Here is a 24,720-nt window from a genome sequence, read left to right on the forward strand (position 1 = left end):
TTGGCTTTCAACCATGTCTAGGCCCCGGGGGTGGGTGTGAGAGAAAGAAGGGACAGGGAGGGCAGGGGTAAGGAGGGGGCATGAGGGCTGTAACCAGCTTAGCCTGTTCCTGTTGCCCCCAAGGCCATCTGCAGAGCCCCAGACCCCGCCAGGGCACAACCCTGCTCCCCAGAGTGGGGACTGGAGAGCCCTAATTTATGACCCATCTCAGCGAGTTGGAGCAAGCCAGACCTTCCTCTCCAGCTGCCAGGAAGCACCAAGCCAGTTCTGCAGAAAGCCTGGGGGCTGAGCCGGCCAGTATTCTGTGGCTGCCTAAATCACTGTGCCTGACAGGTGGCGGCTGGTGAGGATCTCCAGTCTCTCCTCTTGTTGCTGCCATGGGCCCCTGCCCTGCAGGCACCTGGTGGCCTGTCACCAACCTGTCAGATGGGGACAAGGCTCCGGGGCTAGGCCATCTGGGTCTCTCTGCTCCAATGCCCAGGAATTTGAAGTCAGGCTGTTCGTGGGCCCTGGGCATGTTTTCCACATGCTGTTGGCTTTGGGGAGAGGCCCAAACAGAAGATGGCCTATGACCTGCAGGGGAGCAGCAGGAAGGGCTGTGGGTGGCTGACCCAGCTCCCACTCACAGGTTCCTGTCCCCCAACACCCTTTCCCTCCTTCAAGGCCCAGCTGGTGCTTCTGGCTTGGTGAGGGAACAAACCTAGATGCCTAACCTCCTGCTCCCTCCCTTGCTTCCTCCCAAATCCACCCTGAGTCTCCCTCGCTGGCACTGGCCTGTCATCATCACTCTGGAGAGCAGGGGAGGAGGAAAGGAAGACGCAAAGACACAAATATACACAGAATTTAATTTTAGGGGGATTTCCTCTTGCCCAAGGTTGAGGGAGGTGGTGGGACTCACACCTTGGGCTCTGCGAACAACTCCCAGCCCTCCAGTTGGCCCATCTTGACCAGGGCAGCTGCCATGCCCATGTACACGCAGGCTGTAGCTCCAATCCCATAGCTGTGAGCTGCGAAGGGGAAGAGGGTGGCGTGAGGGACCGTGGGGCTTGCCCATGCCCACCCCAGGCAGGCAACCCTCCCTCGAGGGATTAAGTCACTTAACCCTCTGAATTTGAAGGTGTGTGTGAAAACTGAGGCAGAGAGAGGGGCAGGAATACAGGTTGTCAGGACTGGGGGGAGGGGCAGGGGCACATTCAAGCTGCTGGGTGGATGCCTCATCGGCAAGTCACAGCCTGTGCCCTGGTCACAGGTACTAGGCCCTGTGTCTGCCCCATGGTTTGTGAACCAAGAAGCAGGTTGCTCCTGATGGCCTGAAAACTGCCACCAAGGATAGGGTTCTGCTTGTTCTGTGTGGGGCTCACACCCCTTCACAGGCTTGGGGCGCATGTCAAACCCAGACCTCACCCAAGATCTCAAAGCAAAGGCAGGATAGTGCAGGCTTTCTTCCCCCTATGCAGTGCCCTCCCTCTCTGCCCAGCTGGCACCTTCCACCAACACTCCCAGCCTGCTGGGCCAGGGCAGCTGACCTGCGTGTGGCCTCTGAGGCTGTGGGAAGAACAGTATCTGCTCCATTTCAGGTGGTTTCACCATTCCAGGCTGGCCTGGGCCAGTCCCCTCCCACTAGGGAGGCATGCTCTGCTGGGTCCCAGGTGACCTCAGGCCACCTAAGCGCCCTCTCTGAGCCTTAGTCCCTGCATCTGTAAAGTGTGGACAGTGAATAGCACCCCCACAGGGTTGTGTGTTCAGTCAGCCAGGGCTGTGGGCACTGTGGAGAGAGATGGTAGTGCAAGAACCAGTACCACCTTCTTTGTGCTCATAGGCTGGTGGCGGAAACAGGCAGTGACCTCAAATTCTCTGACAGAGCACAACAGACAAAGGAGGGAAATATGAAGAGAGGGTGGTGGGAGTCCGAGATTGTACACAGACAAGTTGGTGAGAGAGAGAGCTGTGCTGACATCTGGAGGAAGGGCGTTCAAGCCAAGAACAGCTTGTGCAAAGTCCCTGGGGCAGGATGGTGCCTGGCATGTTGGAGGAACGGGGAAGAGGCCCACACGGCTGCAGCAGAGAGAGCAAGGGGGAAAAGGGAGGAGGGGAGGACTTGGTGAGGTGGGTGTACAGTAGGTGCTCAAGCAGCAGCAGCTGTTACTATTATTGAACTGGCTGGTGGCTGAGGTTCAAAAGCACTGGGAGCTTTCATGGTGACTGCCACCTCCTCTGCTGGAGCAGGCATCCTACACACCCAGCCTTGCCTGGCCCCTGGTCAGGGGATGGAACACAGAGGGAGGAGGGGCAGTGGAGGGCAGAATCGGGGAGCTCACTCACTGCGTGCTCCCAGGGTCAGGCCTCCAGCGCAGCCTCCGATGAAGTAGTTCAGGGGGTCATCGGGCTTCTGTCGGACCTGGGCACTAACGCAAGAGGCAATGCCAAATATGGCACCAATGGCGGCTGTGGAGCAGATGGAAAGGGGTGGGCACTGAGTCAGGGGCCCAGAGGGGCATGACGGCCAGGCCAGTGCCAGGAGGGACCCTGAGGAGAAACAAGATGCCCCCCAAGCTTGTTCACCTGCAGTAAATGTGTACCGTCCTGTCCTGGCCACTCCCTCCAGGAAGGAGTCAGGGGGCCTGAGTGCGACGCTGTAGGCAGAGGTGATCAGGCCTGCAGGATAAGAGGGGTAAGGTAGCTCAGACTTGGGCCTCTGCACTGAGGAGTGGCCCTGGCTGGGAGCAGGCTCCTCTGTCACCTGATAAACTCTCCCCCTCTTGGTCCCCATTGCACCCTCCAAGGTATCTCACCTGGGACGGGAACGTGGATATGCTGCTGCGAAGCCTAGTCTCTCACTCTGCGTCCAGCCCCTAGGCCTCCCTCCTAAGGTCTAACCAAGTCAGCTCCTGCAGAAGGCCTACCTGGGTCCCCATCACTTTCCTGGGCCCACCGCAGGGCACCAGCCCAGCACACAGAGGACAAGAGGACGGGCCCAGGGCCTCAACAGCCAGGCTGCTCCCCAGCCTTGAGTGCAGGCTTGGCTACCACAGCTGCACCCCCATAATCCCTGGCACCCAGGTCCTGCTCCCATCAGGGGTTCTATTCTCCTGTGGGGCCCAGGGCTCCATGGCCTAATCCTCCTTGGGAGAAGCTTGGCTCCTGCGGCTGCCAATGCTTACTTGTCACCACCCAGGGCCCCCTCCCCACTGGCAGCTCCGGCCTGGGCCCGTCCCTCATATATGACTGGCCTTGCCCCTGCCATCAGCTTTTCCATCTCTGCTGTTGGCCTGACCACCTTGCCCTTGACACTGGCTTTGATGCATGAGGAATCCGAGTAGGGGCTGGGCCTGAAGCTGAGTGCCAGGTGGGTGGCAAGGACCAAGGTTCTATCCTGGAGTATCCTGAGTGAACACTGATCTGGGTTGGTACGTGGGTATGGGGTAGGGCTGGGGCTGGCCCTCGGGCGGCCTCCCCCACCAGACCCTCCTCAGTGAATGGGCAGACAAGGGCCCCCTGGCTGTTTGTCGCCAGAACACTCTCCATCCTCCAGCTGACCCTGCTTAGTGCAACAATGCACCCCTCCTCTCCCTACAGACCCCAAGCATTGCCTAGTTACCAGCAGTTACCTCTTGGGGCAAGCCCATTCTATTCCAGACAAAAGAGAATTGTCACTTACTAGGTGACAAGCATTGCCACTGCCCCACTCACTCTCCTCAGGGTCTGAGGAGCTCAATACCCTTATATCTGTTGCTTCATGGGAGGGGAGGGGCCTCAGAGAGACAGAGTGACTTGCCTGAGGTCACTAAGCAGAGCAGTCTGGAAGCCAGGTGGATTTGACCCTAGGGCCATGGTCTACCCCTCAGGCAGCCCAGGGGAGTAGGCTTCACCCAGCCCCCAAGCCTCCAACTTCTCAGGACCCACCCATGGGACCTTCCAGGCTGAGTAGTACCTCCCACCTTAGCCTAGGCTTGGATTCAGTCACTGGAGGCTTTGTGGGGCACTTTTCACTCTGGGCAGTGGGGTTAATCTTCAGAGCAACTGTGAAGAAGGCCAAGACTGCCACCTCACTTGCCAGATGGGTAAAATGAGGCCCCGGGATGAGGGAAAAAGAGCCACGTATAAAGAGGGCTCTAGTCCACCTTCAATACACATAATGTTACATGCCACATTTATCCACTAAAAAAATAAAAAAAATAGAGGGCTCCCATGTGCAAGGCCCTGGTCCACAGGCTCTCCAAATCTTATTTCTCCCCACTTGACCTCAGAAAGGCTGGAGGCTGGCAAGGGGGTAGTGGGGCCAGACTCTGTTCCAGCCCAGCAAGCACTTCCCCCCAGGCATTCTCTTTCACACATGGTTCCCCTCCCTCGTAAAGAGACTTAATCAGTGGGGCCTCCCAGTTCTGCCTGGGATCCGGTGAGTCTTGATCTCAGGAGCTGGGCCAGGAATGAGGATCTTAGGACACCCTGAAGGGGAACCACTGACAAGATTCAGTGATGCCCCCAAACTAGTCATGTGGTGAGTCCCGGGGAGCACCTTATCAACCCCATCCCATATGCCTGTGGTTCTGGCCATGTTGGACACATAAAGTGCCCCAACCATCCTATATGCCCTTAGAAGTCCTTCAACTGGGAGCAAATGACCTGAGAGGCCCCTGATTATCCCAAGGTCAAGACTGCTCTACCCAAACTCTCCCCCAGCAATCATCCAGTATGGTGACCTGACAGAGCCTACCCCTCCAGGAGCTTGCTCAACTCCTCAGATGCTGGGACCCCCAGCACACAAGGATCTTACTCACACCTTTCCACAGCCCCACTACCCCTTCCAAAGGCCCCCTCTCCAATCCCTCAGCCTGTTCCTGGCTTCCTCTCAGTCCCCCATAGTGACCTCCAGACACAGTGCACATTAGTTTATTCATTCATTTAGTTATTGTGTGCCATCTTTCATTCATTCACTCAGTTACTGTGTACCCACATGCATCCATTCATTCAGTTACTCAGGACCCTGGTTCATTTATTCATTCCCTCACAAATAGTTACTGTGTACCCACAACCATTCATTCAAAAATTCATTCACTCACATAGTTACTGTGTACCCGGATTCATTCATTCATTCATTAATCACTCACAGTTACTGTCTTCCTTCCTTCAGAAACAGTTATGGTGTGTCTACAAGGTGTTGGGCTCTGCTGACAGTAGGGCTCCTCCAGGGGCTCACCAGTTAGCTCAGGGAAGCCAAACATGAAACCAGTTCTCTTATGAGGGCTGAGGGGAGGTAGGGAATGAAGGAATGGGTAGGTGAGGGAGGATCCAAGAGCATGTTTAAGCCAAGTTCTGTGTGTTGAATGAGAGCACACACTCCTACTCCCACTCCCAAACACTAGCATTAACGTCCTTCTCAGTTTCAAAATTCCTAAAGCAGCGATTTTCAACTGGTGTGCAGTAGGATTTTTTAAAAAAAATATGTCTTTATTGATTTCAGAGAGAGAAAGGGAGATGAAGAGAGAGAAACATCCATGATGAGAGTCATTGATTGGCTGCCTCCTGCACCCCCCACTGGGGATCGAGGCCACAACCCAAGCATGTGCCCTGAACTGGGAATCTAAGAGGGATCTCCTGGATCATAGGTTGATGCTCAACTGCTGAGCCATGCTGGTCGGGCCTGCAAGAATTTTTAAAACATGCAATACCTGACAATTTAGTCAGGGTCACTGACCTCTTTTCCCTTAGATTGCCAAATAAATAAAATGACAACAGCCAACACAACAATAGCCATCTGGTGTCAACAAATAAAAATTACACCTTTTTTTTGTCAGGTAGGTAAAAAATATATTTTTTGGTATGCTGCAGAATTTTAGTAATTAGTTTGTGTGTGCCACAAGATGAAAAAAGTTGAAAAATCACTGCCCTAAAGCATCTACTCCAAATCTTCTCCCTGAAAGCCCCACAAACCCCTCAGTCGACCCCCTCCAGCTTTAATTTCCCAAGACCCAACCACGACCTTCCAGGCATTTGCCAATGTCAGCATCTCCCCATAAGCACCTACCAGAATAACTTCTCCTACCTTCTCCTACAGTGAGCCAATCCCACCCTGTGCAGCCCTCCCAGGCTTTCTAAGGACCCCCATAGAGATCCCACCACACACCCTAAACCATCCCAATAACTTGCCATTCAAGCAGACTCTATATAATCCATTCCCTGGGACTCCCTCTTCAACCCTTTCTCTTGACCACCCTCCATAAGGACCCTGTGCACACATTCCTTGCCCCAGCCACCCCCAGGAGATCAGCAGACCTGGATTTACAGCCTGGCTTCAAAAGACCCTGGGGCAGTTAATTCACCTCTTCAACCCTCAGTTTCCTCCTCTGAGAAATGGAGATAACTAAATATGCAGATAATGACAGCAATTATTAGGTCTACCCTAACGCAAATGCCTCCCGGTGTTGACTCAACTTCTGCCATGCCCTGTTTCAGGAGCCAGAGATACGGAGGTGGCCAAAACCACTACATTTACTTCTCAGGGAGACTGAGAATGAAAGGGGACTGGAAGGGGGAGACTCAGGGGTCTCCCCTGCAGGGGAATGTCAGTGCTGTGGGTCCCCTCACACCCCTAATGCTTTCCTTATAGTAGTCCCTGACTCACTTCACCTACCACCTCTTCAGCATCCCTAGGATCCCTCTGGTGGCCTCAATAAAACTTCAGATGTCACTGACCACACAGCTGTTCTGGATTCTAAAAAGACCTCACTCCAGAACTTTCTCAAATCTTCTGTACCCCACTCAGACATCCCAATAAAAAGCCATAATCCGCCCCACCCCAAATAATCTCAACGTTACCCCGTTGGAAAGTCTCATGACCCTCCAGCTCCTTTGACCCCGATAATGGCCCTGTCCCACTCCGCGACTTCCGAAGAGCCCGGTGACCACTTCGACAACAACCCCCAACCCCAGCACCCAGGGACCGCTTCTGACAATCCCCGTGACCTGCCTGTAACATGTACCATGACCTCCCGGTGCCCTCCAACCCCGCCCCCCAGCCCCCGAAACGTCTCTCTCACTTAAGAGTTCCCTGTGATCGCCCCAGACACCCCGTCGAGGACCACGTACCACCCCGCGACACTCCCAGCCTTCCCGCGCCGTCTGAATTAGTCCGACACCCCACAACGTCCATCTCATACAGGACCTCCCCAGCGCCCCAAGGCATCCCCAGACACCCTGACGACAACCACACGCCACCCCGCGAGATCCCCAGCCCCCAGGCCACCCTCGGATAGCCCCTAGCGGCCCTATGACCTCCCCGCACCCTCCGCCCTCGGGGCCCGGCCGGCCGGTGCTCACCAACAGCACCACTGATACTAGTGCTGGCGTAGGCCTTGCGGTGACACTCGGTGCCGTCGGGGATGTCCCAGTACCTCTGAAGAAGGACCCGCGCCATGGCTATGCACCCTGAGCCCCTCACTGCACAGCCCACAGTCCCCAATGGCCAAGGGCAGCCGCCGCTTGCTATCGCGAGACTTCCTGGGCTGCGCGCGCAGCATGCCAAGCGTGCAACTTTATTGAGAGCTGCGACTATGGACACGGGCTGCGCGCACGCGCCGAGTTCGGAACTGGCTCGAAGGAAGAGCGCGTGCTCCCCGGGCCGGTTTCTGGAGGGGGAAACTGAGGCGAACCAGGATCAGTGAAGGCAGATCTCGCTAGTTCTAGTTGAGAAGCCCTAGGTTAGGAAAAGTCTAACTCCCGGAGGTGAGGCCTAATCTAGGGGTTGGACGTAATCGGTACTAGGCATATCGCCACGCACCGTTTAGGGCGCGGGCGGGGCGGGGCATAGGGAAAATGTGGCCACTTCCCGCGGCAGAATCTGCCTGAGGGCGTGGTCACGCGCTGTGGCCCGCCCCCAAGTCCGAGTCTGAACCGCGTGCGACTATTTGGGGGCGTGGCCAGGGTCAAGGGCGGGGCTTGACGGGAAAGGGAACAACCTTAGCGCTAGGATCTTAGAGCGACCTGGCCCGCGCCCAACTTGCGGCTGGTCCAAATCCTGTGTCAGACGAAGTACACGCTTTGCTTGGGGACGTGGCGAGAGCCAGAGACATAACCTGTAGGGAACTTGACCAATCCGAAGCTGTACGGTTGCCTAAGGGGCGTGGATGTGCCCAATAGTGTGGATCTGGGAGATGCGCAGCCAATTCCGGGGACGGGATCAGACTTGTTGGGTCGCGGAATCCGGACCAATCCTGGTGTTAGCTCCTGAGCACAGTGACCAATTCCGTTGCCAGAGCCCGAATGGGGCGTGCCGTCGGAGGACAAGATCGGGCCCAGGGGCGGAGTTTCAAGGTTCCGGAACCGGTCCGGGTGTTTGGGTTTGAGGAGGGCACCACCCAGTCGGCTGCGGCCTATCGCGCCGAGGTCCTGAGCAGGCCTCTGGGGGCGTGGCCCATCCGGGGGCCCGCACGGGTCCCAGGCTGCCCGGGGGCGTGGCCGGGCTGGACCGCCGCGGGGGCCATGTCCGCGCCGCCGCCCCTGCAGATCCGCGAGGCGAATGCACACCTGGTGGCCGTGCACCGGCGCGCGGCTGAGCTGGAGGCGCGGCTGGACGCGGCGGAGCGCACGGTGCGCATCCAGGCCGAGCGCCTGGCCCACCAAGACCAGCAGCTGCGCGCCGCCCTGGACGAGCTGGGCCGCGCTAAGGACCGGTGAGGCCCGGGGCCCGCCAGGTGAACTTCTAGGAGGAGGTGGGCGGAGGCGGAGCCGAGATTGGAAAGGGAGCCCTGGCACGGGGAACCGAATTCACTTACGTGGAGGCTGGACTACTGGAGGGATTGAAAAAACAAACACCAAAGAACTTGAATTAGTCATCAGCATGTAAAGAGATGTTACACAAGTGTGGATTTTTAACTTAAAAGTGTCCCACAAGGTAAAATCAGCTGGTACTGAGTGGTGCAGGATCCACCGACTTCCTTTAGTAGATCATGGCAGGTTCTTGAACAGAGGAGGATGTGGTCTATCAGAAGTTTTTGAAGAGTCCCTCTAGCAGCTGAGAATTGAAAGGGATGAGACAAGTGCCCAGGGGGAGGTACTGGGGCCCAGGTGGGAAACAATTCAGAGGTGGTTGGATTAAGCACCTCATCTTTACTAAGCACCTACTCTGTGCCAGACACTGTCCTGGGTACTAGGGCACATCTACGCAGCTCTGTCCTTAGGCAGACACATCACTAGGCAATTACAACATGGGGTGATTTGGGGTTGTTGTGATGGAGGTGTACACAAGGTTCTGAGGGTACCAAGAGGGAAGGCTTCCTGGAGGAGGAGCCATCTAAGCTGAACAACAAATAGGAAAAGATGTAGAAGAGAGAGAACTGCGGGAAGAACTAGGGAGAGCCATGAGCTTGTTCAGGCTGGGTAGCTTAAACAACAGACACTTATGGAGGCTCTGAAGTCCAAGATCAAAGTACTGGCATATTTAGTTCCTGGTCCTTACAGGACACAGAGAGTGAGCAAGCTGTCTGGTGTCTCTCCTTATAAGAGCGCTAATCCCATCCTGAGGATCCCACCCTCGTGACCTCATCTAACCTTACCTTCCAAAGGCCCTCACTTTCAAATATCACACTGGAATGTAGGGATTCAACTTACAAATTTGGGAAGGACACAACCATTCAGTCCCTAACAAGGGGAAGCCTTGAGGCAGTGATGAGAAGCATGGCCTTTATTCTGATGAGGGGGAGCTTCAGAGATCAGGAGTAGGGAGAGGAGCACCTCTGGTCCTCCAGTACCATTACTACCAAGTTTTGTCTTCCTGCCAGCGAGATTGCCACTCTCCAGGAGCAGCTGCTGACCTCCGAGGCCACTGTCCACAGCCTGCAGGCTGCCGTGCACCAGAAGGACAAGCTCATCAGGCAGCTGCAGCCCCGGGCCGAGCTGCTGCAGGACATATGCCGCCGGCGACCACCCCTGGCTGGGCTGCTGGCAGCCCTGGCTGAGGCTGAGCGCCTAGGTCCCCTGCCAGCCAGTGATGCTGGCCACCCACTCTCTGGTGGGCCCAGTTTACTCCTTGCCAACAGCATTGGGGAGGAGGGGGACAGGGATCAACTCCAGCCAGCAGTGTTTGGGACCACTGTGTGAGCCCCAGAGCACAGATTTCAGAATGGAGACAGAGGGTGCCTGTGGAGAATTTTTCCATTGCTGTGGACATCCTTAAGGGTGGGGAGGGGTTTCACCAGTGTCCCAGAGGGGAGGTGGCAGAGGCATAATCCTTTCCAAGCATCAGACCTGCTAAAAAGTCATAGGTTTCAAATGGTCAGCCTGCAGGCCAAATGAAAATGTTCAGCCCAGACAGAATTTTTTTAAAAACAAAATTTTGAATCAATTATCCTTCTTGAAAAAGTGGCAATGTTTACACACAAAAATCTGGATTTCTGGCTTCAGACCTGGCCATACCTGCTTGGATCTGAACCCAGAATACCTTCTTCAGCCAGAGTGTGAGTTTTTTTTTAAATATATCTTTATTGATTTCAGAGAGAGGAAAGGAGAGGGAGACAGAGAGATAGAAACATCAATGATGAGAGAGTCATTGATCGAGTCCACAACCCGGGCATGTGCCCTGACCGGGAATCGAACCCCGATCACCTGCATCCTAGGTTGACGCTCAACCGCTGAGCCACGCCCAGCTGGGCTAGGGTGTGAGTTTTTAATTAGCCCCCTCATCTCTCTTAGGGCCAGATGTCCAGGCCCCAAAGCATGAGTTTGAGACATCTCTCTGGTGGAGGCAGGTGGCATCCAGTTCCAGATTATTCGACTGTCTTGCCCCCCTTTCTTCCCGTCCAGATTTTTGTTCATCCTTAAGCATCCTCCATCCCAGGCTAGAGCTTTTTCTTACTACATCCCAGGCCTGAATTATTTTTATTATTTTTAATCCTCACCCAAGGACATGCCTATTGATTTTCTAGAGAGAGGGAAAGGGAGAGAAAAACATCGATCAGTTGCCTTCCCGTACACACCCTGACTGGGGATCAAATCCACACCACCTAGGTATGTGTCCAGACAGGAACTTGAACCTGCGACTTTTCAATGTACAGGATGCTCCAGCAGAGCCACACCAGCCCCCAGACCAGAATTAAGAACTTCAAGCTTCATGCTGTTTGCATTAATTATTTTGAAGACAAATTTTTAATCCTAGATATTTCTCCCGTCCTTCCCTCAACCTCTGACTCAGAAGGCAGTGCGTGTGGGGCATGTGAGATGGTGGCAGCCAGGCTGTACTGCCCAGGAAAACTCAGGCATCCTTTAGCCTTTTCTTGATAACATGTTGCCTTAAGGCCTTTACACTGGCTGCTCCCTCTGCCTAGAATGCACTTCCTCCAGGTGTCCTATGATTGGTTTCTTGTCACTCAGGTCTTTGCTCAAATGTCACCTCCTCAGAAAGGCCTTCCCTGACTACCTGAAGTAATTCCTCCCCGCCCCTTGCTGTTACCATTACATTTACTTTTTCTTTATGGAACTTACCATCAGAATGTAAACTCCATGACGGCAGGGTTTTTGTTCTGTCACCAGTACTTGCTACACCCTGAGACCCCAGAAGGAGCAGGATGGTCTGTGGGCCCTGAAGGGAGTCGGGTCTCCAGCACTTCTGATGACCTCCCCTCCACACTTAGTCCAGCTTTTGTAGTAAGCAGCTGGCTCCTTTTTTATAGTCCCTAGAGAATCTATTTTTTAACTCCTTTTTTCTACACTGCCCTCTTGGCCAGAGCCATTCAGGGAGTTTTGTTTTCTCAAACCAGGGAACCCTGTACTCTTCTCAGCCCAGCCTGAGCTGTTTCCCGCTGCCTCCTTACTCAGGAAATTGTCATACCAGGAACCGTTGTGGGGCAGGGCCTGTTCCAGCTGGAAAGGTTGCCACCCATCCCCAGACCTCAGGATGGTGCCTGTTGTCTGCCTGGTATCTAACACTGACCCTTCAGTGTATAACAATATCCCCATTTTCTCCTCTGGGTGAATAAGGAAGGGGGGCTGTTTGTATGAGGGGAGGCAGGCTGGGGCCTGTGTGAGCTCAATAAACGGGGTGATCTGTCAGCCTTGGTCCTTCCTCCTTTTTTCCAGGTGTGGGGGGCTGGAGAGGTGACATCTGTGCAGTTCCTGGTCTAGGGTGGGGCCCTGCTGGGCGGGGGCTTGTTACAGTTACAGGAGCTTGTGCCACAGGCACTCTACACACACACACACACACACACACACACACACACACACATCTTTGCAACCACCTATGGACACAGGCTTGCCCCATTTCACAGCTGGGAAAGAGGCTAAGAGGTGAAGTGAAAAGGCCTCTGGGTCAGGAGGGCCTGGGCTACTACCAGTTTTGGAAGTTATTGTTGAAATTCTGATTCTCTTAAAGATGTCAAACAGCTACAATTGTGGATAGATTTTACATTTTCCACAGGGAAAAAGCGATGTAACACTCATTAAAAAACACAATGCAGTATTTCTCTGACTACCCAAAGAATTTTGGACTGCAGCAAGCCATCAGAATTTGTGCAGCAGAATGTCACTGGATTCTCAGAGCTGACAGTGTAACATCAGCTGTGGCTTGAATTGCAACGCTGGGTCAGGAATTCCTGACTACACACCATTGTGCTGTGTGCAAGGACGGGAGGTCCCCAAAGGGGGCCCACGTTTTTGTTGTTAATCCTCACCTGAGGATATTTTTTCCAATGACTTTTTTTTTTTGAGGGTGGAATGGAGGGGGAGAGGGGGAGAGAAACATCATGTGAAAGAGACATGTTGATTGGCTGCTTCCTGTACACACCCCGACTGGGTCCAGAAATGAACCTGCAACCAAGGTATGTGCCCTTAACCAGGAATCAAACCCATGACCCTTCAGTTTGTGGGCTGACTCTAACCACAGAGCCACACCAGCCAGAGTGAGGGCCCACATTTTAAGTCCTGGGAAATCCAATGTCTTTTTTTTTGTTAATCCTCACATAAGGATGTTTTTTCCATTGTTTTTCAGAGAATGGGGGTGTGGGGGAGAGAGAGAGAAACATCAATGTGAGAGACACACATTGACTAGGGGGTGGGGAGCAAACCTGAAACCTAGGTACTTGCCCTTGACCAGGAATTGAACCTGTGACCCTTTGGTGCGCGTGCTGACACTCTAACCACTGAGCACCCTGGCCAGGGCTCAACATCCTTTTTGATCCTGTTGGTTGGTGTAATGCTCTGTTGGCAAAGATGCCCAAAATCTGGACTGAAGGCCTTCTCTGATGGTGCCCTTGGTTCCTCTTGGATTACAGCAGGTCCATTGTTTGGTACTGCAACCCCCTGGCTCACCAGCTTGTCATGAAAAAGCCCACCAAGTGATGTTTGAGAACTGTAAACCAACTACCAAAAGACCCATACAACAAAAACACCATGACTGGCCCCTCAATAACTGCCAGGAACTACTTTGACCGACTTAACTCTGCTGTGACCTGGCTCAGCTAGCACTGGTCTCAGGACCTCCCATTGAACCTGACCCTAGACCACCTCCAGTCCTTTTAACCTCAAAACCCCTCAGCAGCTTTGGCTGCAGCCCTGTGAAAAGGGGTAGGGGGCCAGTGAAGGCCAGAGTGGAGAGGGGCCCTGCCTCAGGTCACATAGGAATTAGACCTTGAGCCTCTCTCCATTCAAGACACTGTGATCCCTTCAGGGCTGGGGCCTGCCCTTCCTCATTGTGGCCAGAAAGAGACCCCCAACCTACACCCTGGTCTGGGCCTGGCTCTATCCCAGGCCTGAGCATTGCAGGGTTGAGAGTAAGCAGCACAGTGGGTGGGCAGGGGTGCCAATGACAGCACTGCTCTGTCCCTCCTGGCCCTGCTATTCAGCACAATCAGGGTTACAGCTGGGGCCCCTCCCAGTCTCCAGAGCCACTGTCCCTTAGCAACAAACCAACCAGGCAAGACACACTGCCAACACTGGACAAAGCAGGCAGGAACCAGTGGAGTGACCATCTGGAGGACTCCAGGACAGACAAGGCGAGTTGAGTGAGTAGGGGGCACCCGGCTTGTAGTCTGGCTGGCTGAGCAGGAAACCCACTTGACCTCTCTCTCACCCAGCTGCCCAGAAAGCCTGGACCTAACATGGATGCGGTGGATGCCACTGTGGAGAAGCTCCGGGAACAGTGCCTGTCCCGAGGGGCCTCTGGCATCCAGGGCCTGGCCAGGTGAGCTGTCCCCTCACCCCTTCCTGACTATTCAGCCCCAGGGACTGTTCTCCAACTGCAACCCCTGCCCCCAGGTTTTTCCGCCGCCTGGACCAGGACAGGAGCCGATCCCTGGATGCGAGGGAACTCCAGCAGGGTTTGGCTAAGCTGGGGCTGGTGTTGGACATGGCTGAGGCAGAGGGCGTGTGCAGGAGATGGGACCGTGACGGCAGTGGGACACTAGACCTGGAGGAGTTCCTGAGGGCACTGAGGGTGAGGAGGGGCTGACTAGGGGCAAGCAGGTCCCTTTACTCAGCTGTCTGGCGGCACTGGGGGGTAGGGACGGCTGTGTTGGATTCTCAGTGGGCTTACCTGTGTCAGCAGACACCAGACACCCAGGAATTCATCACTAAGAGAATCAGGGACCCCCTGCACTCTATGCCTGGAGGGGTTGGGGTCCCTCAGTCACCAATCTCCCTCCTTTAGCCTCCGATGTCCCAGGCCCGGGAGGCGGTCATTGCAGCTGCATTCTCCAAGCTGGACCGCAGTGGAGATGGTGTGGTGACTGTGGATGACCTCCGGGGAGTATACAGCTGCCATGCCCACCCCAAGATACAGAGTGGGGAATGGACTGAGAAGGAGGTGCTCCGCCGCTTCCTGGACAACTTTGATTCCAATGAGAAGGATGGGCAGGTAGGTGCCTACGGGGTACCCCAGCTCTTCCTGCCCCAGCTTTCCACCCCTACTTAAAGCCTGTCTGCCCCTAGGTCACCCTGGCTGAATTCCAGGATTACTATAGTGGCGTGAGCGCCTCCGTGGATACAGATGAGGAGTTTGTTGCCATGATGACCAACGCCTGGCAACTGTGAGCAGTGTGCACTCTCAGCTGGCACCACTGTAGCATAGAGGACTCTACCATGGCACACCCTGAGCTTTCAGCTGGGCAGCCCCAGGGGTGGGGGCTGGAGGGGAGCAGGGAGGATTGAAGCTGCAGAACTGGTTGGACCAGGTCTGAGGCCCTTCCCTGGCCACCAGCCCAAGTGGGACAATGCCCCCCAGGCCTCATGAGGCCACTGCAGATGCCCTCCCCAACCCAGTTCTGCTCAGTGAATGCTTGATCTTGTTAGCACCCCCACCCCTGCCCTTCCTTTGTGGTCCCTGGGAAGCCAGGAGGCCCCTGGTGTGTGTGTGTGGGGATGTTTGAGAATGTGGTGGGGGGTGGGGGATGGGAAGCAAATGGCTCTTCTGTGAAGCGAGGCTCTGCACTGAAGTGGCAGGTCTTGGAAAGCAGCAGACTGCCCTGTCCAGGCGTGGAGTGTGGAGCAGGGGCCCAGAGCAGCAGGCAGGCCAGGCTGCTCGAAGAGCCTTGCCCTGGGAGGCAGAGGTCATTCCTGGCTAGGCCCTTGGGATTCCTGAGGCCCCTGGGGCATGCAGGAGGCCAGGGGTTTAGTTAAAAGTTTTAATGTAGTTCCCAAATACATTTCATATGACAATCTTACATAAATGTTCCAAAACACATGGGCATTATCTGGTTTTACTTGTCACTAGTTGGCTAAGGCTTAAAGCAGAGAAGTGTGGCCAGATCTGCTGGAGGGGGAGGGGCTTTGGTGTCTTCCCATGGCTCAGGCTCTGGCTGCAAAGAGTTGACCCAAGGTGTGGGTGGCACAGCTGCGGAGACCAGGCCTTCTCCCTCCCTATAAGAGTGGGCTGGGTAATTTCTTCTGAAATCCCTTGGGGGCCCTGTTCACGGGGACCTTCTTTGCAGGTGGGCAGTACCCAGATGGGCTCTTGGCCTTACTTTGGAGTAGGGTGGGCACAGTACCCGCTTCTGTGCGTACTGCGAGTGTTGGGATGGCAGCCTGTAGTCTGGAACCAGTCCCCTGCCCCTCCTCAAAGGCCCTGCTAGGGATCCCCTCTGCCTGTTATGGATGCCCCTGGCCCTGGATGGTCTTGGGAGCGGTAACATCCAGGGCTGGGCAAAGAATGGCCATCAGCAGAAAGCAGGTGTGTACCTGGGTACCTGATGATGAGTGACCCACATGATGGGGACAAGCAGGAGGGGAGGGGCGCGATGTGCTCCCAGCTGTATGCCCATCCCCTTCGCCATCAGCGCCTGTGGGAAGCAGTGGCCTCACCATCAGGTCCCCACTCTGGAAGGCATCCCATCCCCCAGGGGCAGGCCTCCGTACCAAGATGTCACCCTTGGGGCAATGGCAATGAGTGAGAGGGGATCTAGGAAACAGCCCCTGAGCACCCTCCTAGATCTAGTGACCCTTTTCTAGATAAGCTCTCTCCAGGTATGGCCTCAATACCCCATGACAGCCTGCAGGAACTCCAGGTGGGGAATAAGTGGGGGCCCTCAGAGCACCCCCAGCTCCTCAGTAAGGCCCCAGCACACAAGCCGTGACCACAGGGAGAACGAGGACGTTGGAGTTGCACCTGCTCAACACACAGGAGTGTCTTAATCTAAGAAACCAAACACAAAGCCTTAGGGGAAAAATCTAAAAATATACACCCCTAATGAGAAGGTGGGAAAGGGGGAATAAAGATAGTAGTTAGCAGAACATCCAGCAGGGCCAGTGTTTACACTTGTGGCAACAGACCTGGCAGCCTGGGCAGGTGGCAGGAACCCACGGGTGTATCGGCGGCATGAGAGGGGTGAAGAAACCAGGCACCCCAGTCCCAGTGAGAAGCCGTGACAAGTCTTAATGTGCCATTTCAATTCAAAGGGGGGAGGGAAGAAATGTTCTTTTTGTTTTGCTCATCAATATGATGAGGTCTCGTGTCCCAAACCACATTCAGGCAGTTCCCGAGTCTGCTTCTGAACGGGCCATGCGGATCCGGACTGTGGCCAACCCAGCGGGGAGTGTGGTTCCCAGGCCCCGCACCTCGACGCTGCCGGGGAGGGGCGGGCGGGTAGATGGGTGGACAGACGGACAAAGCAGCAGGCTCCTGGGTGGCCAGGTCCCGGCGCTATGTGCTCCCAGCCGTTTGCCCGTCCCCTTCGTTGTCAGCGCCTGTGGGAAGCAGTGGCCTCGCCATCAGGTCCCCACTCTGGAAGGCACCCCATCCCCCAGGGTCAGGCTTCCATACCAAGATGTCACCCTCAGGCCAACAGCAATGGGTGAGAGGGGATCTAGGAAACCAGCCCCCTTGTGCCCTCCAGGGCAGGGACTGCTGGCTCACCGCCTCCTGTGGCCCCTGACGGAGCTAGGACGTCGTCATCATCACTGTCATCCTCATTGGATGGGGCTGCACCAGGCTCAGGGGCAGGTGTTCTGGTCTCCTGTTCCTGCTCCACGCGGCTGCGCAGGGCGAGGATGCGGTGGTGCAGGGCGGCATACAGCTGGCCTGTGTCCTTGGAACTGGCCTGGGGAAGGCAGAGGAAGTACTGATTATGAGGCCTCAAGGGGAAATCGCCCCCTTGGGCTCTCCTCAACCTGGGACCAGAGACCAAAGCTCCCACAGTCTGGGGATCACCCCTCCAAGGGGCTCCCAGAGCCTGTGGCTGGGCCAGCCCTCGGTGACAGTGGCATTCTTGCCTCTTATTTTGGGGATGAAGCCTCTCTGCTCTCTCCCTGGCTCATGCCCTCAGTGCAGTGCTGACTGCTAACCTGCAGAGGGGCACCCCTCCATCTAGCCCTGTGGTGACCAACTGCATGTCCCAAGAAGCTTCCCTCCTGTGGCAGGTCAGGGTCATTGCCCTGGTCGGGGTGGGGGCTGGGCTGTTCGGGTTCGGGCAGCCCAGCCTGTCCCTGGGGCTGCTCACCGAGATCAGGAAGACCTTCACGCCCTGGTCCTCTGTATCCATGGCCGTGATTCGAATGCTCTTCTCACTGGCCTTGTCAATCTGCATCTGGGCCCATAGCTTGGTGTTGAGGATCAGCCGCAGGCTCCCCTGGGTCCGCATCACTGCAACCAACAAGGCCTCTCAGCCCTGGTCCCCACCCCCAGCCCAACAGCCAGCTAGAACAGACACAATATGGAAGGAAAGCAAACCCCAATGGCGAAATCTTATTCTCCCAAGGTCTGTGAAAGCCGCCCACCTGTCCACTGAGCAACAGCCACCCGCATGCTGGGGCTGGCCGGGCACTACCACCTGGCTTCCTAGACCCAGAACCACCAATGTCACTGGCAGGGTCAAAGGCCACATGTAACAGGGTTTTGTTGGACTACATAGCATGTGCCAGGATGGCGGCTCCCTTAAAAAAGGGGGTGATTAGGCAGAAGCAGGGGGAGATCGGCAGGGAGGTGGGGCCAGACAGACACATTCATGGGCTGCACACTGGGGACACTCACTTTATGCGACACACGTCACATGGAAGTGGACACCCCCTCACTGTCCCATACAGGCCAAATCCCTGTTTTTTTTTTTAAGAACAAGGGTTGAGGCCAGCCCATGCTCAGAGCTTCCAACAGGAAGGAGATAAAGACCGACTGAGGGAAGCATATGGTGGAGAAAAACCGGGCATAGACCTTCCCTCTCTCGACGTACATGACACCCCCAATTCTACCCACTGGAGACTTAAGGCCACAGTCAGCCTGCCCGATTTGTCAGAGCCCACCCATCCTGCCCATGCCCTGAACCCATGGACATGGGTGACCCCTGTGTACCAGTGAAGCTCTCCCCATAACAGGCCTGGAGAGGATTAGATGTCATCCCATCCTGGGCCACAGATGGCCATACAGGATGGGGAGCAGCTTGGGCTAACTTGGGGAGGCCTGTGGGGTCCTGGGAACCAAATGACCAGATCTCCCCCGTGTCCTCTGAGCCCAGCCTTGCAAGCCCAAAGTGCCCACCTCTGAGGCAGTGGAGCAGTTCAGATAGGCTTGGAGAGAAGGTCTGTGACAAGGTTAAAGGCTGTGCGGGGTGAAAGAAAAGGTGTCTGGGATGGATCTCAATGAGGGAGAGGAGGGTGTAATGCAACGAAGCTCGACTAAACTGCTGGCTAAGGAGGTGAGTGATGAGCTGTGGGGCTAGAAATACTGTGCTCTCTCCATCCACATACACTAAACATTTCCGTAAGAAAAAATGGAAAAAGAATGGAGGGGACATCCATGGGGGAAAAAGAGCGGTACTCAAACAGAAGGGTCTTTTTCATCCCTGTTCCAATCTTGGGGACAATTCTGAAAGGATGCAACATGAACTACTACTGGGTAGGGAATTGCTGTTTCTGTAAAGGTCGGAGAACAATTTTAGTTTGGGAAGATAAAAAAAAAAGTAAACATACACATTTCACAATACAGACGCATGGATATGCTAATTCTCTTCAAACACGTTATATATATGTATATATATGTACATATGCACCGCCTCCCCACGTCCATTTTCGCAATCGTATACTTCTGGGAGTAAGATTCATGTATAGGCAGCCCAGGGCCACCATTTATGATACTTGGAAAAATTAGGGACAAACTACATGTCCATCAACAGGGAAATGGTGATATGCATTCATTGTCAACAGAATATATTAATTTTCCCAAATAGTCACCTTTTAAGGAAAATTTAATGACACAGAAATACGTTCATAAAATAGCAAGTGAAAAGAGCAGAATATAAAATTGCCCTAGTTCCTTAAAAAAGAACCACAGAATAGGAGTGGACTCCCATGTAACTAGCAGAGACTTCTCTCTTTATAAAGAGATTGCAGTTGATGTTTGATTTTTTTCTTTTTCCATCCTACCATAAAACAGGCACTTTCATTACCAGAAAATACATTTAAAAATTGCTAAGTAGTTTTATCTTACTTTCACACTCAGAAAGAGGAAAGTCATGAATGGGCTGGCACCCTGATCATCTGGGTCAGGCTTCAGGGTGTTGGTACCTGGGGCTCTCCCATGGGGACCCACTCCCCTGCTTCTTGGGTCAAGGGGCCGAATTGGGACTTTGCCCTTTACTGCCTTGGGACCTCTGCACCAATCCAGGCCCTCTCCACAGCCCTCTACCACAGCTCACCTAGTCGAGACTGTAATGTCCCATCATCAGTTGATGCCATATCGTTGAGTCTGAGCAGCCCTCGGCCTCTCTCCACCCACGACTGAGAAGTCTTGTCAAAGACAAACAGCTTACACTGGATCTGGAACACAAGGCAGCCCTCTGGGTGAGCAGAGACCCTGGCTGGGTAGATGCCACTGCGGTGGGGTCCCTGGGAGCCTCCAACTAACTCCCATGAACTACCAGGGTTAGCAAACTACAGGTCCACATACGGCCAGTTTTCTATTCTGCCCTCAAACTAAAGTGGATTCTATACTTTTCGAGGGATATTTAAAAAATTAAGGAAATAGAAATCAAAACCACGAGATACTACCACCTCACACCCATTAGGATGACTACAACCAAAAAGGTAATAATAGGTACTGGAGAGGATATGGAGAAACTGGAAGCCTTACACATTGCTGATGGACTCTATGGAAAACAGTTCCTCAAAATGTTAAACGTGGCCCTGGACGGTGTGGCTCAGTTGGTTGGAGCATCTTCCTGTATACCAAAAGGTCACAGGTCTGATTCCTAGTCAGGGCACATGCCTAGGCTGCAGGTTCGATCCCAGTCAGGGCATGTCTGGGAGGCAACTGATTGATGTTTCTTTCTCACATCGATGTTTCTCTCTCTTTCTTCCTCCCCCACCCCTCAAAAAAAAAAAAAAATCAGTGAAAAATGTCCTTGGGTGAGGATTTAAAAAACAAAATAAAAACACTGCCCTGGCCAGTGTGGCTCAGTTGGTTGATGTCCTCTCAAGCACTGAGAAGTCAGTTCTAATCAGGTCAGCGCATATGCACGGATTTCAGGCTCCACCCCCAGTAGGGGGCATGCAGGAGGCATGCAGGAGGCATGGCTCCCTCTCATCGATGTTTCTCTCTCTCCTTCCCCCTCTCCCTTCCTCTCTCTAAAATCAATAAAAACATGAAAAAAAGAATGTTAAACATGGGGTGACTATATGGCCCAACAATGCCACTTCTAAGTATCCACCCAAGAGGAATGAAACAGGTGTTCACACAAGAACTTGTACACAAATGTTCATGGCAGCAGAATTCTATAACAGCGAAAAAGTGGAAACGACCCAAATGTGCATCAACACAATGGAATATTCCTGAGCTATGAAAAGGAACAAAGCACTGACACAGATGGACCATGATGCTCAGTGAGAGCAGCCAAATACAAAAGGCCACACAGTGTGTTTTCATTTATATGAAATATCCAGAACAGGCAATTCCACAGAGACAGGAAGTGGATTCATGGTTGCCAGGGGCTAGGGAGGGGGACGAGGAGTGACTGTTAATGGGCACAAAGTTTCTTTTGGGGGGACAAAAATGTTCTAAATTAGATAATAATGACAATTGCCCATCTGCGACAATATACTTAAAAATCACCAAACTGTACACTTTAAAAGGGTAAATTTCTTACTATGTGCACTATATCTCAATAAAGCTGTTAAATTAAAAAAAAAAAAAAAAGAATATTGAGACCGTAAGTGGTCCCTTACAGAAAAAGTTTGCAGATCATCATGTTAGTATCTCTTAATATGGATAGATTAAAAAACAATGTTGAGTGGGAAACAAGTACCACTAAAACCTGCATTAAAAACTCCCCTTTACTATATATATGTGGTTTATAGACACAGTGTGAAAAAGCACACAGACCTGGACATGTTGCCCCAGGAGAGGGAGCAAGATGTGGACAGGGAAAGAGTAGGGTGAAGTCTGGGCAGCATCTGTGATTTTTTTCCTCTTAATAAAACAACACTAGGTGCCAGTGTGATAAAATAACCACAGCTGTAACTCTGGATAGTAAGAGAAGTCACAACAGTCTTGTCATTCCCTAAACTATGAGAATGTTTCAAAACAGAATCCTTTTGTTATAAAACAAAGCAATATAAGAAAACCCTTAGGGCTGGTTAAACTTCAACAAAAGCCACACCAACATGATCCTAAAGGTGGGGATTCAGGACTGCCACTTCCAAGGGAAGTGTCTTTTCAAATGTGCTTGGAGAATGTGGGTTGAGCCCTTAGGGGCTGGACCCTCAGATGCACAAGGAAGCCACAGGCGCCCCCACACTTCCACTAAGAGTGAAGAGGCCCGGCTGAGGCCATCTCACCTGTAAGACGTTGCTCTCTGCCTCCTCCCCGGTGATGACTTCCACTTTTTCCAACAAACACTTCCGTGCTGTTGCCTTGGTGTAGGCAGCTGCCGATTCAGCCAGGGACTCTGCAATGTTATTAGCTAAACGACATTGACTATTTACTTGATTAGGGGGAGTGTACCTCACAGGAGACAAAAGGGTTGGCTTGGCCTCAAGGGTGCCAGCTACCCCTGGCAGGCTATCCTGGGATGTGGAGTGGACCCTGAAACATGCCAAGTAGTTCAGCCTGGGGATCTGTAGGGAAGCCAGCTGGGAGCTGCTGGCATGGCTCCAGACCTCCCATTTCCCATTCAGTAGGGGACAGACCTTGAAGAGGGCATTGAGAGAAACTACCTCTGCTGCCTCAGGGCATGAAGGGAAAGGGCAACAACCTCAACCTCCCCTCCCTCCCAGTCACCACACAGCCCTACGGGCCTGTTTTTAGATGAACATGTCCCCTTTCACCTCACTGAAAACCAGGGCCCATGGCTTTTTGGCTCTGTCCCAGAGACTGGTTCATGAGATTATTACTGCTGTGTTGAGTTAGTCCTACATCCCTCCCAGGCCAGGGTGCAGATGGACAGTGTCCCATCACTTGGTACCCCCCTCCTACGAGGTAATAGGATTGCGACATACCTTTCTCAGGGGTGGCCTCTTGGGACGAAGACTCAGACCCGGACTCGACAGCTGAGTTTTCCCTGTTGGCATCTGAAATGACCTCATTTAATTTGGGTGGGCTCTGCAGGGAAACAAAGGCACATTTGGGTGATCCTAGTGGGTCAATCACTACGGAACGGGAAGTCACTTGGCAGCTTTCAGAACTTCGCTTTTTGCCCATGGCTTCTCTGCAGCTTTGGGGACCCTCCAGACTTGGCATACAGGCCTACACAGACCTTCCCCACAGGGTGGGTCACAGCCACACCCCTGCTTGCCAAGGAACCACACAATGATCCTCAAGCATCATTTAGTTTAGTTAAAACCTAACACAAAAGTGGCATCACACATGAACTATCCTTGGAGCCCCCAAATGCATTCTCTTGTGGCATTGCCAGGAGGCATATGCCACCAGTTGACATTACTTTGGGCTGCAGCATTCACCTTCGTCTGTGTGAGATAGATCTTTGACTATTGCTTTTTTCTTTTCTTTTTTTAATCCTCATCAGAGAATATTTTTTTCCATTGCTTTTCAGAGAGAGTGAAAGGGGCGGGGGGGGGGGGGGGATGACACATCGATGTGAGAGAGACACATTGCTTGGTTGCCTCCTGCATGTGCCCCCACCAACTGGGGCCAGGGATCGAGCTTGCAACCGAGGTACGTGCCCGTGACCAGAAATGAACTGCGACCCTTCAATCTGTGGGTTGATGGTCTAACCACTGAGCAAATCTGGCTAGGGCTTTGACTATTTCATTTTAACAGAAAAAGAACAGCACTGATGCTCGAGAAAAGAAGCAGGCGGCTCCTTAATGTAATGTAGATTGAGATAAACAGGGACAGAATTGGTTGGACCCAAAACAGCTCCTTAGCCACACTGACAATGGACACAACAGGGCTGTGCCCACCTGATTGGGAAAAGGGATAAAGTGAGGAAGCATGTAAACAATTCCAGAACCAACCCTGGCTGTGATGTGTCAGGAGTACATGGGACACAGGGTCCCCTCTGAAGCCACCACACTCGTCCCCCACTCTGTGCTGCAGCCTTGTTGTCAGGCGGAGCTGACCATCCTTGGCTCCAGAAGTGGCTCAGGGGGGCCCCAGCAGTGTGTGGCTAAGGACTGTGGTCTGATGGCTGTCAATGCAGCTAGCCTTAGGCTAGGAAAAAACATGGCTTGTGGCTCAGGGGAACCTGCCCTAGGATGGGGAAAGACAGGAAGTGAAACACTGGCTCCTGGAGAGCAGATAACCCTGCCCCTGGCTTTAAGCTGAGTCTGACTGAGCTGGGTGGGTCTTCTTTCTCTTACTTGCAATTGAAATCATCCTAATTTCCCAAGAGACAATGGGCAGCCATACCCATCATACCCATGTCCCTTTGATCTGGGCTGGAGAGCTCTTAAAAGCTTCTGGGGCCTAGGAAGAACAGTCCCCACAGGGGCCACTCACCAATACGCGCTCGCTCATGTTCTGGCCAAATACAAATTTGTTGCTGGTGGCATCGGCACTATTGGTCGAGTTCTCTAAACTGAAGAGAAGATGGGCTGTGAATTCGGGGGTGGACCTTGGTGGGTAACAAGAGGCAGCTGAGCCACTACCAGCCCACTGGGTTCTGCTCTGGGCACGAGGCCCAGGTGATAGAGGTCACTCTGAGGTCTGGGCTGGACAATCCCACAGAACTCAGGTCCTGCCTGTTGTCCATCAAAATCCACTGTCCTGGCCCCTCTATAGCTGTGCCAAGTGGGAAAGAAGGGAGGGACTGGAGGGCGACTGGGATTCTGGAGGACTCTGCCCCCTCCCCTTCATCC

General features: G+C 53.5%; 4 protein-coding genes across 33 annotated transcripts in view; 2 read left to right on the forward strand and 2 right to left on the reverse strand.

Annotated features, from left to right (window-relative positions):
- Positions 1-827: 827 nt before the first annotated feature.
- NDUFA11 (NADH:ubiquinone oxidoreductase subunit A11) lies at positions 828-7,520 on the reverse strand. The gene is made up of 4 exons (XM_081137333.1): positions 7,318-7,520; positions 2,563-2,655; positions 2,323-2,445; positions 828-1,007 (listed from the first exon to the last, which is right to left on the reverse strand). Exons 1-4 carry the CDS (start codon positions 7,412-7,414, stop codon positions 895-897), a joined length of 426 nt encoding a protein of 141 aa, XP_080993459.1. The 5' UTR covers positions 7,415-7,520; the 3' UTR covers positions 828-894.
- A 657-nt stretch (positions 7,521-8,177) lies between these two features.
- On the forward strand, positions 8,178-12,041 carry VMAC (vimentin type intermediate filament associated coiled-coil protein). The gene is made up of 2 exons (XM_081134320.1): positions 8,178-8,669; positions 9,777-12,041. The coding sequence occupies exons 1-2, from the start codon at positions 8,260-8,262 to the stop codon at positions 10,093-10,095; spliced, it is 729 nt and encodes a 242-aa protein (XP_080990446.1). The 5' UTR covers positions 8,178-8,259; the 3' UTR covers positions 10,096-12,041.
- A 1,862-nt stretch (positions 12,042-13,903) lies between these two features.
- On the forward strand, positions 13,904-16,708 carry CAPS (calcyphosine). Of its 2 annotated transcripts, none has more exons than XM_081134321.1 (5): positions 13,904-13,988; positions 14,061-14,167; positions 14,242-14,419; positions 14,633-14,839; positions 14,914-16,708. In XM_081134321.1, exons 2-5 carry the CDS (start codon positions 14,085-14,087, stop codon positions 15,013-15,015), a joined length of 570 nt encoding a protein of 189 aa, XP_080990447.1. In that variant the 5' UTR covers positions 13,904-13,988; positions 14,061-14,084; the 3' UTR covers positions 15,016-16,708. The 2 variants fall into 2 exon arrangements, with proteins under 2 accessions (XP_080990447.1, XP_080990448.1); XM_081134322.1 differs by having other exon boundaries at positions 13,917-13,979; positions 14,914-15,663.
- Positions 16,709-16,832: 124 nt separating this feature from the next.
- Positions 16,833-24,720, reverse strand: part of RANBP3 (RAN binding protein 3) — a 55,044-nt gene continuing 47,156 nt past the window's right edge. For 15 of the 29 annotated variants that reach the window (XM_081134298.1, XM_081134316.1, XM_081134313.1 and 12 more), the window contains 7 exons: positions 24,362-24,440; positions 22,900-23,002; positions 22,240-22,349; positions 20,103-20,223; positions 17,916-18,058; positions 17,333-17,516; positions 16,833-17,163 (listed from right to left, as the gene is read on the reverse strand). In XM_081134298.1, the coding sequence (XP_080990424.1) occupies positions 17,120-17,163; positions 17,333-17,516; positions 17,916-18,058; positions 20,103-20,223; positions 22,240-22,349; positions 22,900-23,002; positions 24,362-24,440 (784 nt within the window). In that variant the 3' untranslated portion in view covers positions 16,833-17,119. Of the gene's footprint in view, positions 17,164-17,188; positions 17,517-17,915; positions 18,059-20,102; positions 20,224-22,239; positions 22,365-22,899; positions 23,003-24,361; positions 24,441-24,720 lie in introns of those variants that run through there. The other 14 variants (XM_081134290.1, XM_081134294.1, XM_081134315.1 and 11 more) reach the window with 3 other exon arrangements.

Source organism: Miniopterus schreibersii (assembly GCF_964146895.1).
Source record: "Miniopterus schreibersii genome assembly, chromosome: 4".
NCBI classification, from domain to species: Eukaryota; Metazoa; Chordata; class Mammalia; order Chiroptera; family Miniopteridae; genus Miniopterus; species Miniopterus schreibersii.